The sequence below is a fragment of the Boleophthalmus pectinirostris genome, unplaced genomic scaffold (assembly GCF_026225935.1).
Source record: "Boleophthalmus pectinirostris isolate CB_2022bp ecotype Guang Dong unplaced genomic scaffold, ASM2622593v1 HiC_scaffold_22, whole genome shotgun sequence".
NCBI lineage: Eukaryota > Metazoa > Chordata > Actinopteri > Gobiiformes > Gobiidae > Boleophthalmus > Boleophthalmus pectinirostris.
This window is the reverse complement of record NW_026571190.1, coordinates 30080934-30102699: the sequence shown is the minus strand read 5'-3', so window position 1 is coordinate 30102699 and position 21766 is coordinate 30080934. Positions and strand designations below refer to the sequence as shown.

The 21766-nt window shown below is 35.8% G+C and overlaps 1 protein-coding gene across 1 annotated transcript; it reads left to right on the top strand.

Annotated features, from left to right (window-relative positions):
* The first annotated feature begins 4081 nt into the window (after positions 1–4081).
* On the top strand, positions 4082–17260 carry LOC110165323 (choline transporter-like protein 1). The gene is made up of 16 exons (XM_055158393.1): positions 4082–4321; positions 4415–4501; positions 5942–6084; positions 6767–6903; positions 7624–7717; positions 7801–7970; positions 9464–9553; positions 9947–10089; positions 10654–10845; positions 12129–12292; positions 12843–12999; positions 13263–13346; positions 13695–13832; positions 16103–16339; positions 16748–16816; positions 16913–17260. The coding sequence occupies exons 1-16, from the start codon at positions 4298–4300 to the stop codon at positions 16937–16939; spliced, it is 1956 nt and encodes a 651-aa protein (XP_055014368.1). The 5' UTR covers positions 4082–4297; the 3' UTR covers positions 16940–17260.
* Positions 17261–21766: the final 4506 nt, after the last annotated feature.

Here is a 21766-nt window from a genome sequence, read left to right as displayed (position 1 = left end):
TCATCACAGACGTACATTATGTGGAGTTGTGTTTTGTTTCTTTCACGCATGTTTAACACACAGACCCTGCATATTTAGGCTGAGAATTTGGATTATTTCAGTCCTGAAATTTCCCATCTATACTGTTAGTAGCTGTTAAAACTACAACTACACAACATTGTGAAGTGGAAAAGAGCATTTTGAGCTTTAGATAGGCAGAATAAAAGGTTACTCAAACATGTGTGAATGAAAAAAACACAACTCTAGGTACATTTTTGATGAGTTAACAATATTCTAACATAGCTTAAGCTCACAAGAATCAATTTAGTGTAATATAGGACTTTTAAGTTTTTTAAGTGAGCAAGTTGATGTTGCGTTAGTCATATTAGTTTTCACAATAGCTGTGTTTTTAATCATTACAGTGACTTTACGAGAGGTAGCAGGCCCATTGTCTTTATGTTTTATGATTTCTACTACTTGTTTGTGTGCAAATAGAAACAGATCAGATAATGTAATCACAAAAATGATCTATGATGTAGTTGCATAATTTCTTCATGTAAATACTCAATTGTCTCTAGGTCTCTAGAGAACTATAATGAGCACTTTGTCCCATGCTTGAAGAACCCCAAATTACACTGTTTTCTGATCTTTGTTATACTGCTGTTTCCTCATCACAGACTTACAGTATGTGGAGTTGCGTTTTGTTTCTTTCACGCATGTTTAACACACAAACCCTGCATATTTAGGCTGAGTTCTTCTCTCAAAAATAATTATTTGGATAATTTCAGCCCTGAAATTAACTTGAAACTACCACTACATAACTTTGTGAGGTGGAAAAGAGCATTTTGAGCTTTGGAGATGTAGACAGAGTAATAATAAAGGATTACTCAAACATGTGTGAATGAAACAAAACAGAGGTACATTTTTGATGAGTTAACAACATTCTAACATGACTTAAGCTCACAAGAATTAATTTTGAGTCATATAGGACTTTTAACTTTCTTAAGTGAGTAAGTTAGTGTTGCGTTAGTCATAATAATTGTCGTAATAGCCATGTTTTTAAATATTATACTGCCTTTAGAAGAGGAAGTAGGTCCATTGTCTTTATGTTTTATGATTTCTACTACTTGTTAGTGTGGAAATGGCAACAGATCAGATAATGTAATCACCAAAATGATCCATGATATAGTTGCATAATTTCTCCATGTAAATACTCAACTGTCTGTAGAGAACTATAATGAGAAATATTACCACTTTGCTCCATGCTTAAAGAACCTCAAATTACACTGTCTTCTGATCTTTGTTATACTGCTGTTTCCTCATCACAGACGTACAGTAAGTGGAGTTGCGTTTTGTTTCTTTCACGCATGTTTAACACACAAACCCTGTATATTTAGGCTGAGAATTTGGATAATTTCAGCTCTGGAATTGCTTATCTTTACTGAACTAAAGGTAGAAGGTAGCTGTTAATCTGAAAACTACAACTACACGACATGGCAAGGTGGAGCATTTTGAGCTTTGGAGAATGAAACAGAACACAACTCCAGGTACATTTTTGATGAGTTAACAACATTCAAACATGGTTTAAGCTCAGAAGAATCATTTTAGTGTAATAACTTTAACTTTCTTTAATCATTATAGTGCCTTTAGAAGAAGTAGCAGGCCCATTGTCTTGATGTTTTATGATTTCTACAACTTGTTAGTGAGAGATTAGTACATCATGGATCATTCTGGTAACGCAATTACCAAAATGATCCATGATGCAGCTGCGTAATTTCTTCATATAAACACTCAATTTTCTAGAGAATTACAATGAGCAAAACAGTCACTTTGCCCCATGCTTAAGTGTCGCAACATCTTACATTACATATGTGTTTTCCTCCCCAAACAAAAACAACTGACTATCTTTTTCTCTTGGACCACATTAACACCCCCCACCCACATCTCTGCTGACCATATGCTGTGCTGGCGTTGAGCATCGCATTATAAGACCCATGTAATCTGTTGTCGTTAGATACGGTTGCCATAGCACACTCGTCACTTGGACCACCACTCGTTGATGTGAAATGGCCAAAAAGTGGTGTCATGACTTGATCAGAAGAAGACATGCTTCCGATCTGTGTTCATTTACAATTCGAGTCCAACTAAAACCACCCAACATCTGCGTTCACTCTTGCTCACAAGTAACATTCGCATCAGATTAAGGTGCAAATGGGCGCCATGTGTTGAGCAATGTTTTATCCCAGTTTTTGAAGTTTACTTTCGTCCTTAGCAATGAAATAAATGCTACTTAAATACTGAAATAACTCGTTATAAAAAACACAATAGATAATAAAACACAATCCTCTCTTTGGAAAACACGGAAAAGGCCTGAAAATGTCAAACTAGACCAAAATAGATTTTATATGATACTGTTCATTGTGTTTCAGATGATTTAGGGTGTTTCTTATAGGTTTTGTTTTATTCTAACAGTTTAATCTAATTCAATTTGTGAAGTATAAATATCACTTAGTGCCTATATTTAATCTTTTTTGAGCAATGATGTTTCAAGTTTATGATGATACAATGAGCAACAAAGTCTAATGTGACTGTGACGATACATAATCCAGGTTATTTTAGTCTACAGGGGAATATTTAAGTCAAAGGGAGAAGGTTTGTGTGTTTTAATACTTAGAATTTCACTTACGTGGTTATTCTTCCATTGATGTGGGTCATACTGAGGACATTTTTGGAGAGCAGTCATCTGTAACCGTCTTTCCGCTATAAATAATCATAAGACTATACTCAGGAAATTCGTAGGAAATGTTTTTGCATTACATTTTAGAGGAAAAAAAACCTCACATGACTGCACGATTCAACCAAAGTGGCTCAGCTTCATACATTCAGTTGCACAATCCTTAAAGAGCCTGTATTATGCTATTTTCTGATCTGTTATAATGTTGTTTCCTCATAAAAAACAGACCTGGAATTGTGTTTCGTTTCATTCACACATTTAACACACAAAACCTGTACATTTAAACTCTGTTCTTCTCTCGAACAGAAAGTACTCTGTTCCACTTTGTGATGTCATGTGGTAATACAGGAAGTGCTCCACTGTGTTTTTAAGCTTCATACACCTTAACTAGAATAATTTTGATCTTTTGACCCTTGGCATTAACAATCTGGTAAAAGGTAACATGAAACATAACATAAAAACTACTACTTCATGACATTATAGGGTGGAACAGAGCATTTTGAGCTTTGGAGATGTAGACAGAGTAATGATAAAGTTACTCAAACGTGTAAATGAAACAAAACACAGATCCGGGTCTGTTATTGAGGAGGTAACAACTTTATGACATAAAAGTTTGCAGAAATCAGTTTTTACATAATATAGGACCTTTAACATAAATTTGGGCTCTCTGAATTAAGCATATTCTTCTGAGGCACCTGTTGAATGAATCATGAGCTATGCATGAGCTAAGTGTATTATTACGTTACACAAACAGATGGTGGCGACAAACCCCCATAATGATTTGTGTAATGCTAGTAATGCATTTAAAAAAAAAAAAAAAGTTGTTATTTTCTGTCAATATGTTGTCACCATAGACTATGGTTGTCACTTTGCTTGGATACAATAGGTATGATCATTTCTTAATCGGATATAAACATAGCAACATTATTAACAATAAATTGCCATGCATAACGCGAAAATAAACAACATATCTTACCTTATTGTCTGATGAACAAATTGTGCAACATCACCAAAATAACATAACATTTTGTGCATTTGTGCATGTGCAAATTCTACTTTTTTTACCTTTATGAAATCAACTTTTCAGTAAAAATCAGAGGCAAGTCTTCATGTGACCAGTGCAGGGCGACAAATCCAACACGTGTTAAGCAAGTTAGCCAACTTTCAGAATTTTAAGGAGACTTATTTTTTACGTTTTTATTTATTAAGATGTGTACTTTTCTAGAAAAAAATGGCGTAACTTTCTCTGAAATTGCACGATTATTGTAAATTATCTTAAAAATGCCGAACCAAAAAATGTTAAATAATATATATAGTGCGTTTTGAGTGCTGTTTAGTATTTTCCCATGACACTAGAAGGCAGCACCAGAACATTTCCTTCTTCCGCGTTTACCTGCCCTCGCCCCGAGACTCTAATGGGCGTAGATTATAACTTTAGCGCGGTATAAACAAAGTTGGATTAAGCTAATTTCTAAAACAATTATCACTTTCGGAATCCGGTGAGTGAAAGAGAAGGGCATGCGTCTAAGTCGAGTCTGAAGTTTCGTTTACTTGTGAGGAGTTGTCCCACTTTTGTTGCGCATAATGGGATGTTGTCAGAGTAAAGAGGTAAATTAGTGCAAAAAACTACTAGTTGTATTCGCTTTTGTGCACGATTATTGTTGTTATGTAGGAGGGATCTGATTTTCTTGGCGTGTTTAGGGCAAACGAGACTGGAAACCGCTGGAAGATCGCAGCTGCACAGACATACCATGGCTGCTCCTGTTCATGCTTTTCTGTTTGGGGATGGTGAGTGTTTACAGCCGGAGAAGTAGAATAACAACAGGCTTATGTGAGCTGGAGCTACTTTATTTAACATTTTATAATTAAAGAAAGCACAGCATATAGTCTCCATACTTGGAAAGACATTCAAAACATATACATTTACTTAAGAAAGGAGAAAAATTGTTAAAAAGCATAGTGTATTTAATCCTACCCCTATTTTACAATATTCCATCTACATGATATTCTTTTGTTTGTCATCACTTGTAAAATATTGTCAGCAATCACCATATAGTTAAACCTTCACCGTACATTATAGTGTATCTACAAATATTAGAGAAATTAGATTTTTTTTTAAAGAAATATCATACTTCTCTTAGCACTTTTGTTTGTTTGTTTACTTGCAAAGTAATGTCAGCTTTCACCATGTAGTTAAACCTTCACCATACATTATAATGTATCTCTACAAATATGAGAGAAATTTGGGTTTAAAAATATATCTTGTCTTAGCACTTTTGTTTGTCATCACTTGTAAAGTAATGTCAGCATTTTCCATATAGTTAAGTACATTATAGTGTATCTTTACAAGTATTAGAGAAATTCGATTTGAAATATTTAAATATCTTACTTCTCTTAGCCCTGGCAAAGGAGAAATTCAATTTGTCAGTTGGACAAAAGTTCATTTGGTTTATTTTGTCCAGCTGACAAATTGAATTTCTCCTTTGCCATGGATTCTATCTGGACGACTGAGGGATTTTTCACACTTCTCTTAGCAGTTTTGTTTGTCATCACTTGCAAAGTAATGTCAGCATTCACCATATACTTAAACCGTCACCATACAGTTAAGTACATAATAGCGTCTCTTTACAAATATTACAGAGATTAGATTTTTTTTTAAATGAAATATCTTACTTTTTCATCTTGTTCTAGAACATAACAAAACTAAAATTAAAACTTTAACTTGCTTACTCACTTTTTCTGCATGTACAGATAAGTAATAAGAGTAATGCAGTGTTTCTCTTAATGTTTAAGATTATGGTGGTATTTTCATATGTTTTGTCTCATTCAATTTCTCAGGTATAAATGTCACTTACTGCCAGTATTTTAGATAGTCACATTTGACCACCATAGTCTCTTTTTATTTTTGTTATGCCAATGTAGCCTAAGTTTGTTTTTAGATTATGAGGAAGAATATTAGACTATGGGGAAGCGCTGCAGTTTCCTTTATTAATGGGGAAACTCTGGTAATGGCATATTAAATCTATATACTTTATATATACATATTCACTACAATTTTACTTGTTCTTGCGTAGGTTAGTTACTTTGAAGTATCGTGTTGTATCGTTTTCTTTTCCATTTTCCTCCTCTTCAGTATCAGCTATGGAGATCTTCCATGGTGCCATTATCACTGATCCAAAAAATGTCCAAACAAAACACATTTTTTCTTTTCTTTCTCCTCTTTTGCAGTTGTGTATATGTGGTTTTGCTATTTTTACCGGAGCGGCCTCCAGACTTATCTCCGGATATGACAGTTATGGTAACACCTGTGGACAGAAGAACACCAAGATCGAAGGAGTGGAGCTGAGCGGTCAAGACATGAGAGAAAAAAAGTGAGTTTTAATAACATGCAATATCCCTGTACACTTTACAATAACAATATGCATTTTTAATCATTGAAAACAGTGCAAGCTATTTAATTACATAGACTTAGATAATCTTTTTAATCCAGTGAGCGTTACTTGGATACAGTAGGACACACATTACAATATTATAACAAATGCAAAATAAAAACAATAATAATTAGGTTATCCTGGTAACTAATGAATATTTTAAGACATCAGGAATAAAATATTATGAGTTAAACTAAGCTAACAGTATAAAAACAAGCCCTGATGAAGCTACCTGGTCTTCAAAAGTAAAAGTATGTCCATTTGGTTTAGTTTAACTTGCTGGTGTTATTCTGTCAACTATAGAGAACCCACAATATCGTTCTAATATTTCAGTAATTGATAATCATTATGAAAAGCCTTGTTTTGAGAGTAGATTTTATTGTGCTATAGCCTGGTTCTGCTGAAACAATGGGTCATGTTTTAAAGATGGGCCGATTGCGCATGAACGCTTTGAACAAAAGACGTTTCTGCCACAAAGACGGGTCTGTGAGTCTGGGGAGTAAATGTCACCAGGCTTTATTTTGGTGCAGACTGCCATGGTAAACACAGAGCAGCTGATGTATGGTTGAACAGGCTTTAGTTATTATTTGGAGAAATTAATACTTTTTTTTTTTTCTTTCAGTTATGTTTTCTTCCTAGAGCCATGCAACTTTGATTTGATCAACAGAAAGATCAAGTCTATAGCCCTGTGTGTCTTCCAATGCCCTTCCATTCAGCTAAAGACCTACTATGATATAAAACAGTTTGCACTCCAAAATGGTAAGAAATGAAAAAAAATCACATATATATGTTCTCAAGATTTGCTTCAATTTATAATTAACGTCATTTGTTATTACACTCTACATCTCCTCTGTACAGATAAACATGTTGAATCATCATTTAATCTTTCTGTGCAACGTCACTTTTAACTGTCACTGTAATCTAATCATGTATTTAGTGGGTCACTGCGCTCTTTTATCATTTATAGCATTATTACAGTAATTGTATATATTTATTTACTTTAAAGGATTGTATGTAGCCTCCACTCTTAGTTTTAAAATCTTACTACCATCACAACCTGCCTTAACCCAGTTGCCACTGGCAACCGAAATGACTCATGTGAGGCTCATTCTGCTTTCTGAATGGATAATTATCTTGAGAACCAAAACAACAAATTATAACCTAAACAACTTGGCCATCATGTCCAATGTTTCTGTAAGCAACAATAAATCATTGTTACAGTTGTTATCAGAAAAAGTGATTTTGGATTTTAACATGTTTACCTCACATTAGGCCATGTTTAGTGAACCAAAGTCTTACATACAATGTTATTCCACGAAAACACATTTTTGTGTCTTCTGGATTTGTCTAATTGCGCATTTTCTTACTAGGTTCACTTCTAAGTATTACAAATAACTTTTTTTTTTTACATTTTATTACAAGTACATTCCTCTACAAAACTAAAATGTTTTTCTAAATATATATTTTCTCTGTTCACAGGATCAGAACTTTGCACCTATGACATTACTCCTGCACGATACACGAGTCACTCAGAACGGGCGACTAAGTGTCCCAAACTCCCAGTACATGCAAGGTTTTTTACTTATTGATTTATTAAACATAAATTATGTGTCTGTATTGTATGTGTTGACATTTTTCTCTTCTTTCCATTTGCAGTAAATCAGTCCCACTCTTTCATCGGTGTATTCCTGTGGAGATTGACTGTTACGCAGAGTTCATCCAGGCGTTTGTCACATTCGTCAGTGACAACAGCGTTTTACACCGGATTACAGCCGGGGTGATGGCCAGCAAGGAGATCATTATGGGGCTTTGTTTGTTGGCATTGGGTATGAACTCTCCTTTTCTTATATTCGCATTTCTCACTTCCTTTGTCCAGGCTTTAGGACGGCAATCTGGAGAACAAGCTATTTTTATCCTGAGAATAACAGGAAATGTCTGTTGAGTCACTTTAATATGTAACAACAGGCCAGATAAGCAGGCGTTTAGTTTGAAACCATATGAAACTCATTTGTAAATAGAATATCTTAGAATAGGGGTGGGCGATATATCGATATTTTAAATATATCGAGATAGTTTTTAAACTCGATATGAATTCTGACATATCGTATATATCGATATAATGCTTATATTAAATTCTGATTTCGCCGCTTCACTTGTTTACCTTCTCTCTCGTCGCCCGCGCGCCGCCGCCTCCCTAATTTTGTTCGCTCGTGTCTCCTTCACTTCTCACTACCGCCATGAACGCCGAAAGTTGGTGCCAGTGAAAAACTTCAAGCACCACGAACCTTTTCCACGATTTGCAGACAAAACCATCAGCAGCACATCCTCATATTCCACCGAGTCGCGACCTTTAGCCCGAAAGAAGCTAAACGAGCTGAGCTGCATGAGAAGTGCGCTGTTTATGCAAATGAGCCATGCGCTTAAGTTTCGTTTCTGTAAAATGTAAACACACGTGCGCAAAACTGCATTAAACACATTATTATCGCAAACGGGCTGATGTGGCTCTATATTCGTTATGCTTTATATATTGTAAAGTTTAGCAATGTAAAGTTTATTTATGCAGAATATTTTAATTAATAATCTGCTGCAGTGTCACTTGTACAATAGTGTTTGGAAACGTTGGGTTTGATCTGCAGTGGATTGTGGGATTAAACCTCAGAGCTCCTCACTGCTGGATAATAACATGGATCTATTGAAATAAGGAACATCCTGAGCTTCTTCTGCTAAATGAGCTCATGGTTCTGGTTCTGGTTTGGATAACAGAGTTAATGCAAAGATGAGCTTGTTTTGAGTTGTTTTATTTATGAATGAAAAGAAGGAAATATGTATTATTTCTTTTATTTTACAGTTAAATTATTATTTATGTAATTAGGTTTTTTTTGTAATCTTAAATGTTCCTATATGAACTGCTGACCTCTTACACTTCAATTTAAAAAAAAAAAAGGACCTTGTGGAATTTGGCAGATTTGTTTTTGCAGTTTTCAGTTTTAGGGGGTTATTTTTTCTTGAACATATATCGAGATATATATCGTATATCGAGATATAGCAAAATATATCGAGATATATTTTTTGATCCATATCGCCCAGCCCTATCTTAGAATATACTTTTTTAAATGTCATATATACATTCAGTCTCTTTATTAGTTTTCAAACAAAATGTAAGGACAAGAACGTCAATGTCAAATATAAAAGTAATTGTTTATATGTTTGTTTGTTTTTATACTTCTATGTAACTTCACGGCAACAAACAAAAATATGAATCAAATTTACTTTATTTGTTGCTTTTATTTTTACATCAAATGCATTTTCTTGTCTGTAGCGTTGTCCTTGGCCATGATGGTCGTGATTCGATACATCTCCAGAGTGCTGGTGTGGATCTTAACAATCCTGGTCATTATTTGCTCCATAGGTAATTTTTATCCCATAATGTTTATTAAGGATGGGACAAGATCTCACAAGACAAAACTGACAAAACATGATGAAAATGATCTTGTGAGATTTTCTTTCCATGCATCCACATTTCGACTGGACAAAAACATTACATGCTCGTCACTTACACATACTTGAGAGATATAGTTCAAAACATAACACTGTAATGACAACAAACGTAAGTAATCTTTGGCCAAAATTCTGAACTGGATTGGACGATTTATTTATTACAAATATTTCAAAAGCTCGCCTTGTCTCATTCTCCTGGACCCAATCTCGTGTCTCGTTTTGTCTTGTGGGAATTGTCTCATCCTATGCCTATATTTTTTTAATGTCATAAAATACAATATAATCGATAACTGTACATTTGCAGGTGGCGTTGGTGTTCTCTGGTGGTTGTATGCCGACCACAGAAAAGCTCTTAATAGTAATACAACAAATGTATTTGGGAAAGAAGTGGAAGCAGACAATGTGAAAGCCCTGCTCATCTACGCCATCGGAGCTACAGTTTTCACGGTAAGACAGGACAACTGCTCATTCGGCATAAATCTTGAAGGTCTTATATTACGCAAAAATTGACTCCTGTGAGCTTTATGCCATGTTAGAATACTGTTACTTCATCGAAAACATACATGCAGTTGTGCTTAGTTTCATTCACACATGTTTGAGTAACTTTTTCTTATTAGTCTGTCTATATCTCAAAAGCTCAAAATGCTCTATTCCACCTTGTGATGTCATGAAGCAGTAGTGGTCAAGTTAACAACTGCCTTTTACTTTTAGTGTAGTGGAGACAGGAAATTCCAGGGCTGAAGTCATCCAAATGATTCTAGGGAAGTCGTAAGGAGCACTTCCTGTATTATCACATGTCATCACAAGATAGAACAGAGCCTTTTCAGTTGAGTGAGAGAAGAACTCAGCCTAAATATGCAGGGTTTGTGTGTTAAACATGTGTGAAGGAAACGAAACACACCTCCAGGTCTGTTTATGATGTGGGAACATTATAACATAGATCAGATAATAGTGTAATATGGGCCCTTTAATACAAAGACTGTATTACATGAGGCTGTTTGTCTCCTCCAGGTTGTGCTCTTGCTTGTGATGTTCTTCATGAGGAAGAGAGTTTCGCTCACTATCGCCCTCTTCCACGTGGCGGGGAAAGTGTTCATCCACCTGCCTCTGTTGGTGCTGCAGCCTTTCTGGACCTTCCTCTGCCTCATGCTCTTTTGGGTTTACTGGATCACTGTGCTGCTGTTTCTCGGGACAGCAGGTCAGATTATTGTTCTACAGAAATATTTTACACCAAGGTTTCAATGTAGTGGTTTATTGCTTATGCTTATATCAAAGAAGGCCTGTTGTGTTTGTGTCTGCTCTATATTTTTAATTGATTACACCTGTAAAGCATTATGCATTAATTTGGACATTATTCATCTCAAACTTGCGCTTTAGAAAATTGTGGTGCCCAGTGGGAGTGAGAGCTGTGCAGCTGTAGCCATTTATTTTTCATTTGTACCAAAATGACTACGTAACGCTGACAAATCCTACGCATATCACCAGTTTAAGAAAATAACAAAGTTGGTACAGAGCAGTGGGCATATGCTGTTGGCGGTGAAAACAGGGGTTGATCCACAAAATGACGTCTTGAAAAGAAGAGATTAAAGATTGCTCTAGTATGCACGAATCACTCCAAATACAACTTCAGATGAGGAAATGGTGAGGGAAAACAACTATAACATTGTTAAAAGCTCACAGTTTTTTTCTGCTTTAAATAGTTTCCAAAATGAAGATTGCATCTGTTTCTTGTGACATTGTGACGTTTCTCAAAGCTTGATTTGTCTCCCACTTTTGGAATATTTTGCTTGCCTCGTGATGGGGGGAGGATGCCGTCAGTGAACAACTTCTCTCTTCAGCTCCCACTTCTGTTTTTCGGCAGCAAATTCTTTGAAGTTTCTTTTTTTTAGAATTAACTTACAGGATTGTTTAAATATATTTATATTATGTGTATATTATATATTTTATATATGTATCCTTGTAAGCTTTAAGCCAAGTTATACTGTTTGCATATCAAGGACATGATGAGTGTTTTGTTTCATTCAAACATGTTTGGGTGATCTTCTTATTATTAGTTTGAAACCAGATCTCAATATACTCTGTTCCACGTTGTGATGTCATGTAGTGGTAATTTTCATGTAAACAGCTACCAGAATGGCAAACAGAGATTGGCCATTCAGGAACTGAAATTATCCAAATGATTGTAGTGAAGTGGTATGGAGTTTAAAAACACAGTAGAGCACATCACAAAGTAGAACAGAGTGTTTTCAGTTTTGAGAGAAGAACTCACCTCAGGATTTTTGTGTTAAACATGTGTCAATGAAACAGTAAAACTCCAGGTCTGTTTTTGATGAGGAAACATCATTATAACATAGAAGTGAAAATCGTGTAAAATGGGCCCTTTAATGATGTGCAGTGCCAGTGTTATGAATTTTTTTGCACCCCAAAAATAAGCATAGCTCTGGTATTTTATAACGTGTGAAATATTTTTTCTTCCTTAGGAACACCGAATTAAGAACAATTCTACCAACCTTGTTGAGTATAAATTGGCGGGCCCTCTTCAGTACATGGTGTGGTATCATGCGGTGGGTCTCATCTGGATCAGTGAGTTCATTCTGGCCTTTCAGCAGATGACCGTAGCTGGAGCTGTGGTCACCTACTACTTCACCAGGTACTAGCAGCCAACAGCACTGCAAGTATAAATGTGTACTGTATTGGTACTTTGCAGCTGATGTCATCAACTTTCCCTGGGGTGTGATGCTAACCGGAAGCACTAGTCTGTTAAGGAAGTTACACTTAATCTGAGCAGAACAGAATCGGACCACTAAAGGCCGACTTGGTTGGAGCTAAACAGGTGAAATTTAAACAAGTCTCTCACACAGAAAATTAGTCAAACAGTTTATTCTCTCCTTTTTTATTGAAAATCAAACACCTGAACAGGACCATGAACGCTCGTATTGACCAGAGGCTCCTGAAAATTTAGTGTAAATACTCATGAAAAAGTCCTGTCTAATCTGTCTTAAAAACATTTTTTTGTTGGCTAATATGTGCATTGTTTCACCATGGTAACTGCTGAACATTCCGCCATTAGAGATACATGTAGAACACCTCCAGCATGATGTCACTACAAAGCATCAATATGTCTACAGTTGCTATAATATTTATGAAGTATTGCGTGTGAGCTCCAGTCTTTAAATATCATTTTAAAATTGTTTTTAAAGGAACAAATCCCAGATGACGTCCATCCCAATTCTCAAAGCAATGGGCCGTACACTTCGGTATCACCTGGGAACGCTGGCCAAAGGTTCATTCATCATCACTCTAGTTAAGATCCCTCGTCTCATCCTCACATATATCCACACCCAGCTCAAAGGAAAGGTGAGGACCATGTTGTGTTAAAGGTGCATTGTGGAACTTTTCTGGTTGAGGGTCCGTCAGATACTTTTCTTTCTTGAAATGTTGTTGCTTTGTCTGAAACATGTCTTCATGGAGACCAAACCAGACCAAGTTAGGCAGAGAAAAGAGATATCCATAGAAACAAGCAGGTGACGGACCCCCAACCAAAAAGTTACATACTGCAGCTTTTAAAGTGGATAATTATACATGCCTGACATCACACTAAATGGAAATTATGTTCTTAGGAAAATGCCTGTGCTCGCTGTATGGTGAAATGTTGCGTCTGCTGCTTGTGGTGTCTCGAGAAGTGCCTCGCATACCTGAATCAAGTAAGTATTATTCCATCTTTGTGTTGTTTTCTCCTTACAAATAGATCTCTCAGCTATATACAAGAGGTCGCATTATTATATTTATGTTCTTTTCTTTTTTGTTTTATATTTACATAATTATGCCATATTTGACATCAGTATCTTGTTATTTTTGCTACAAATTTATTACTACCATTGATATTTATTTTTTATTTTCTCTTTGTTATTATAATATATTGAGATGTGTGAGCTGCTGTGTTCAAATTAATTTCCCTTGTGGATCAATAAACGTTGTCTAAGTTGAAGTTGTAGATCAAGGACACATCCGTCTTGGACATTATTCATTATTACATTTCTTTCCTGTTACAGAATGCTTACACTGCTACAGCAATTAACAGCACAAACTTCTGCACTTCGGCCCGTGATGCTTTTGTGATCCTGGTGGAAAACGCCCTCCGTGTGGCAACTATAAACACTGTGGGAGACTTTGTTCTCTTCTTAGGCAAGGTAAAGCAAACATAATGATGGTTGTGAATATAGGTGTGTCAGAGGTATTGAAAATCAGATCCTAATCAATATTAAAACTAGTATCGAAACTAGATATTCATTGGAGCTGCTTCAGTACTAAAAAGTTACATTCACAGGATAGAAATGAACCTTTTTTTTAATCGCTTTAAAATGATCTTGAGCTGTATCAGAACAAATATATAAGAGCACGTCTACCTGGACCACTGAGGAATTATACAAATATATGGTCAAATGGTATTATAAAAGAAAATACAATTATTTAATATTGAAAATTATATTCTGTTGTCTTAAGAGTCTTTATTATCATTGGGGTGTTGAAATCTGTATTGAGTACCAAGTCTATTCCTTAGTATCGAAATCCAGTTTGAAATTTGACTATCCTGACAATATTGACACAAAGATTAAGATGTAAGTTTATTTATATAACACTTTTCACAGTAACACAAAGATGCTTCGTAATAAAGTAACACTAAACCAAGGACAGGGCAGATAAAACAGTAATGAGTCACGTGTGGGGGTTATAGACAAGAGGAAATGGTGTGTATTGAGCAAGTTAAGACCACAAAGTGCTTTACGGGGAGCAGGTACATAAAATCAGCAAGTAAAATGGGATCATAAGACTGAGTTAACCAAAAACTGTCAGCTGCTTTCGGTCACACGGAGAGAAATGGACTGAGCGTTTCATAATTTTGGATGTAAATTGGCCAATAACTCTTAGGGATGCAACAATATCGTCAGAGGTTTCAAAATAATATCGAGGTCCGTCACAGTATATCGAATTACAAGTGTCTTTTCTTAAATTAATAGTTATGGTGCAGCAATTGCTAAAAAAAAAACAGAACTACATAGACTAGGGATGGACATTCGATGAAATTTTCTTAATCGATCGTCGGAAGAATTAAGGATCGATTATCGATTAATCATTAACGTTTTTATATTAAAATTATCATCATTATTACTATCTGCACTACTAATCTGCATAAATAAATTCAACTTTACGACATATAAACATAACGACTCTAGAGCCACATCAGTCCATTTGACATTATAATGTGTTTAATTCAGTTTTGCGCAACTGTCACAGAAACGAAACTTAAAACCGCATCGCTGATTTGCATAAACTAAGCAAGACTAAGATAAAACTACAGCTCTTGTGTCGCTGATGTGGTCAGTTTCTGTCGGATTAAAAGACACGACTCAGTGGAATACAGGTTAGTGTGACCATATTCAAAACCAGGACACCGTACAGGGGGAGGGAGGTGGTTCCTCGTCATCGACATTGCGCTACTCTCACCTGGCAAATCTTTTTCCCACTGGACACCGAAACATATGTTCCTGCTTTGTACACTGTGCACATGGACTCACACTTGTCCCGAACGCAACGGAAAGCGTGGAATTTCTTGTACAAATCATCGTTAAATACACATTTGTGCTTCGGTACATTGCAGGCGTGCTGACTGTTTGTGTTTGCTCGCTCCTTCTGAGTGTCAGAGAGCTACATGTACGGACCCCTGTTTGGTCACGCTACGCACAGCAACCTACATTCGGTTTGTCGATTAAAATGAACGTAATCGATGAAATTCTTAATGATCAATTATCGATTAATCATGCCTATCCCTAACATAGACCATGATCCTTTGCTCCGTTTCAGTGCAGACTAGATGAAGAAATAACCGTTCTAAGCACTTTTTAAATCTTAGTTCTTTGGATTAAGTTTTTTTAGCCTTCAGAAAATATCACAATTCATATCATACTGTGCGATGTCCGTCCATCCATTTTCTTCTGCTTTATCCGTGGCCGTGTCGCTGAGGCAACAGTCTAAGCAGGGACTCCCAGCCTTTCCTTTCCACACACACACTTCATCTAGCTCCTCCGGGGGGACTCTAAGTCAGCATTCCTAGGCCAGCCGAGAGACATAGTCCCTCCAGTGTGTCCTGGGTCTTCCCCAAGGCACAGAACAGGCACCCAGGAGGCATCCAGAGCAGATAATAGTAATAATAATAATGTATCAGTTTTACAGAGCTTTACAGAGCATTATTCATTCATGGGGGTCGAGTGTAAAGAGGACTAGGCGGTGGTCGAGTTCAGAGGCCTCGACAGCCTAGTCCAGAGGCACAGAAACATGTGAGATATATAAAGTGAAAATAACATAACGAGAGATTTGGATATTGTTACATCCCTAGTATCTGTACACTGTATTTTGTCATCACTCATGTTTTGTTTTGTTTTCATATCTCTGTGTCTTCCAGGTGCTTATAGTATCGTGCACAGCCTTTGCCGGGGTCCTGGCTTTAAACTACCAGAGAGAGTACACAGTTTGGGTCCTTCCTCTGCTCATAGTTTGTCTGTTTGCGTTCTTGGTGGCGCACTGTTTCCTGTCTGTTTTTGAGAATGTTGTGGATGTGCTTTTCCTCTGCTTCGCCGTGGACACCAAATACAATGACGGCAGCCCTGGTCATGAATATTACATGGACAAAGCCCTAATGGTGAGTCACTTATACAAGAGTACACTAATGCAGTGGCTTTAAAGGTGCAGTGTGTAACTTTTCTCATGGAGGGTCTGTCTAATGCTTTTCTCCGTGGACATGTCATTGATCTGCCTGAAATGTTCCACAGTATGACATTAAAGAGATGTACCTTACATTTATTCAATTACAGGTCATTTTATTGCTCAAAAATATGTTCAAAAAGGCATTCAGACTGTGAGCGGGGTTGCCTCTCCACAGATCTGACCTGTAATTTGGTCTGGTTTGATTTCCATAGAAACGTTTAATACCATACTGTGAAACATCTCCACAGACACCAGCATTTGATGGACCCTCCACCAGAAAAGTTCCACAATGTACTTTTAAGATAATAATAGAAGTTTCAACTATCATCTTCTTTATTTACAGGAGTTTATTGAGAATAGTAAAACGGGGCGCTACAAATCAGGTGGTAATGCAAAAGAAATGGAGTCTATGGTAAGTTAATTATTTGCTTTATACTGGCTAATTAAATACAGTTATTTTAAAGGGGCAAACACTAACCAAGTGACCTGTTTTTCCTTTTATTTGTAGACGCATAGAGGAGGGACGGTGGCCTAACCACAGAGTCAAGAAAGTCATTGAAAAAACAAACATACTGAACCATTGAAAGTATTTTATATATGCTTAGAGCTAACAAAATAATGCAGGGATAAAACAAGTCTGGGCGCACAGTCAGCCCTTACTGTAACTATTTGTGCCTTTACATAAAAATGGTGCAGCAGAACAAGTTTAACACTAAGAGCTGTTTTTTTACTATTGTCTTTAACGTATTGTGTGTAACAGTGTGAAGATGTTTGGTTTTATAATATAATAGAAGCTTTAGTCAATATTTTATTAATATCTTGAAGTTTTCAATAAATGAAAATGTCTTTTGAGAAACATTGGTTCAGTGTGTGTGTTTGCATGTTTAGCCACCAGAGGGCAGCAAATCCCACAACATGAATCAGTGGCCCTAGATCCACTTAGGTGTTGGCAAACAGCTGAAATAAATTAGAAATAATAAAATAAACTGCATATAATATGTGCCTCGTAAACCTTAGGCATCAATAACCCGACACAACCTTAACCTTCAGAACATAAAACGAGGTGAAATGGGCTAATTAAGGACATGACGTACACTTCACACTACAAGCATAGACAGAGACTCGTCTTTTCAGATGTAGGTAACAATACTAACATTATCTTTTTTTTTTTTTTTTTTTTTTTTTTTAAAGTAGTTAAACCGCCACCCGCCCGAATTTAATTAAAATATAATTTTTCGTCACGTCATCCGCGGTACCCGCGGATTAACCGCGGATTCCGCGGTTGTAACCGCAATCCGCGCATCTCTAGTGGCTGGTGACTCAAACTCAAGATAATTATCAGACTTTTAGAGCTAAAAATTATTAAAATGAAATGTAAACAGCAAAGTCATTTGATTTTCTGTCTCATCATGATCTCTCTAATTACTCAAATCAAATTGTGCAGTTTGCATGTCCTTTAAGTCATTTTAAAGGTTTGCAAATCAGATATTAATCAGATTTGTTGAGCTTGTAACTGCAGCCACTGTCTAATTCACAGTGTTGTACAGTCTTGTAATCAAATTGAGCACTCCTGAGTCTTAAGGGTCCATATTGAGCTATTTTCTGATCTGTTACAATGTTTCTCATCGAAAACAGACCTGGAGATTTGTTTTGCTTCATTTACACATGTTTAACACACAAACCCTGCATATTTAGGCTGAGTTCTTTGCTCAAACAGAAAACACAACTCCATGTATGTTTTTGATGAGGTAACAACATCTTAAAACTTAAAGCTCACAAGACTCCATTTTGTGTAATACAGGACCTTAAACAATTTCACATTTTGTTCAGTTTAAATGCATTTGTATATTATACGCAGATTTTGTTTTGCCATTTTATTTTATTCAAATGCCTTTTCACTATATTTGAGCCTTCACCTTGTGTTTAAGTGTGTTTTTGTCTTATATAAAAGCTTTTGAACACACAAAGCGTTGCAACTGGCTCATCACTATGGCGACAGGCTGACATGCCATAAACTTGTCCAGTGAGTGTACTACCGTGTGCTGGTGTATAGATCTGTTTTACCCCCCGCAGTTTCTTTCCTGTCAGCCATTGACCGGACAAGCGCCCAGCCACTAAGCAGTTAGAGCTTATTGATGAGAAAGCTCTGCACTGTTTGCGGCCATAAAACTGAGGAATCCGGAGAAAAGCTGCTCTGTGGCTGGCCACACCTCACCATTTCCACAGTACTTAAGAAAATATGTTCCTGGAATCCTTTGTGCTTGGACAAAAAGATGGGAAAACGCTATGCCCATTTTTACAGGAAGTTGTAAGCTTTGTTCATTATCACAGGTTGACATGGATTTGAATTTGTGTTGAATTTGTTCAGTGTTAAAGACTGAAAGAAAGATGCACTGTGTAACTTTTTGGTTAGGGTTTCATCACCTGCTTGTTTCTATGGATATGTCATTGCTCTGCCTTGAATATTCCACAGTATTTACCTTACATTTATTAAATTACAAGTGTTTTTATGGCTCAAAAATACTTAAAAAACAGGCATTCTGACTGTGAGCGGGTTGCCTTTCCACAGATCTGACTTGTACCTAGGTCTGGTTTGGTTTTCATGAAGATAGGCAGGTTTAATGCTGTACTGTGGAACATTTCAGACAGAGTAATAACATCTTCCATTTAAAAAAGCATTTGACAGACCCTCCAACAGAAAAATTACACAATTTAACCTTTAAAAGAGGAAAAAATTATAATATAAAGTGCCAAAAACAAGTGTTCCCTGCCAGTCACTCATCACAAGAAGGGAGGAGTGATTAGTTTGTCCAGTCTCATAACTCTGTGTCCTTGTAGATAACTATGCGCACAGGAAACTCACAAAAATCACAACAATTAAACACACTTAAAGGACTTAACATGGACTAAAGTTTAAAATGTGACACTAGGTCCTACAGTGTGCAAAATTTCCTCCTGTGAGCTTTAAGTCATGTTCTAATGTTGTTACATCATAAAAAAAACATACCTTGAGTTGTGTTTTGTTTCAATCATGTCCGAGTAATCCTGTATTATTGATATTATTAGTCTGTCTGCATCTCCAAAACTCAAATTGCTCTGTTCTGCCTTGTGATGTCATAAAGTGGTACTTTAAACATAACAGCTCCTTTTTTTTTTACCTTTTGTTCTGTAGAAATGGGCAGATCCAGGGTTGAAATCGTCTAAATGATTCTAGTGAAGGTGTATGGAGTTTAAAAACACAGCAGAGCATTTCCTGTATTACCACGTGACATCACAAGGTGGAGCAGGGTGTTTTCTGTTGTGAAGAACTGAACCTAAATAAGTAGGTGTTGTGTATTAAATGTGTGAATGAAACAAAACACAACTCCGGGTCTGTTTGTGATGACGAAACAACATTATAACATAGACTTTTTTGTATATATTTTTTTTTAAATTGGCATAATGTAGGCCTTTTAATGTGTTTTTAAAGCTCTATTCTGTAACTTTTACATCTGAAAGTGTCTCTCTCTGCCCTTATATGGACTGTTCACGCTGCCTGTAATGAATTTTAAATGAGCACACAATCTCTGACTCACCGTGCTCTATAGGTGGATATTTGTGTTGTGTTTTCATTTATTTATTTGATTCAATATTTATGTGAAGGGCATGAAATAATGATCAGGGGCTCTTCATCAGACCCGGTTGGAGCTGGACGATGGGAGACACAGGGTCATAAAACTATATGGCGTTGCTGTGTGGATGTCTGTGTTTGAGCTGACTCAGGACCCTGACCCTCTTCCTCCTCTGAGTGAGTAGCTGTAAGTACTGATGAGCGCAGGGCTTTGTCTCTGCACTATTACGAATCCTGTAAGCAGAAATGATGCTGTGAAGTCAAATATAAACTCTATAAATGTCTAGTTTATATGTGTGAGTCAGTGTTGGGAAGTGCAATGATGATTAATGATTTTGCTTTATTTGAGTAGTTTCATCTTGACAAGATAAGTGTGTTTTTCTTAATTCCAGCAACATTTTGTATCTTATTTAATGGGTATTTTCTTTTCTTAAGCGCAGCAAGACATTTTTCAAATTACGAAAAGTCTTATTATTATTTATGTATTTATTTTGGGCAAGCAGAGATTTTCATTCTTATACAATGGAACATATACCATAAGTAAAATCATAATAGAAGTAAAAATAACCAGAATACGTATTTTTGGTTTTATGTATTCCTTACTTACTTAATCTAAAATCTATCCAGGTTAAAACTTTCTTAATTCAAGTAATCTTATTGTAACGTATCCCTCTGATTGAAAACTCACACTTGAACTGGCCATTTTTAGATTTAATGGAAATAAATCCTCCAATCTGCAGTAAGAGCTAAAAGGAATACAAAATAGAGTGTAAATACGCATACACAAAACTCAATGCAAGTTTGATTATTATTTACATTCATCTTGACAACATCAATCAACAATGATAAAAACTAGAGACACAAAGTTATTCAAAAATATATATATTTATATCAATAACATACCTTTGTACCTCTTCAAAGAAAATACAAAAAAAAATACGTGTATACATTTGCTCCGTATGACGTTTTTCCCTTCTCGTTGTCAATTAAATGAAACTAAACCCTTCAAAATAAAAGCACTAAACATAAACACGTAAGTTAATGATTAACAACAGAAAATAGTGCAATATAAAAATAATAATTAAAAATGTCACAAGAGATTTTAACCAAGACAAATGATACTCAAGGTTATTTACACTTCTCATGATTTCAGTAAATTTCACTTGACAAGTAAAATTATCTAGGGACATTTTTTTTGTTGTGGTTATTTTTATTTCTATTATGATTTCACTTATGTTATATGTTCCACTGTATAAGAAGGTAAATCTCTACTTGCCCAAAGTAAATACATAAATAGTAATATTTTTTTTAAAAAGTCTATCAATGGAACAAGACTTTTCGTAATTTGAAAAACACGTCTTGCTGCGTTTAAGATAAGAAAAACTCTTTGCACAATAAGAAACAAAATCTAATGTTGTTAGAATTAAGAAAAACACACTTATCTTGTCAAGTTGATGTAGTAAGTACATGTACCAAAAATACATATTCTAAATAATTCAGAGTTATTGTATTCAGGTATAATTACTTTTTCATTTGATAATATTCAGAATACAGTTACTTTTCTAAAATCAAAGGAATACATTACGTTATTTGATCATGTAATTTTGACTTCAAACTGCAGACAGCAACAGAATCAGTGAGAAAAATATAAAACTCTGCTCTTGTGGTGAGGCATGTGTGATTATTACTATTTTTTTTTTTAAAGCAGTGAGGCGAATATAAAGCTGTTTACTATGTTGTGCCTTAATTTAA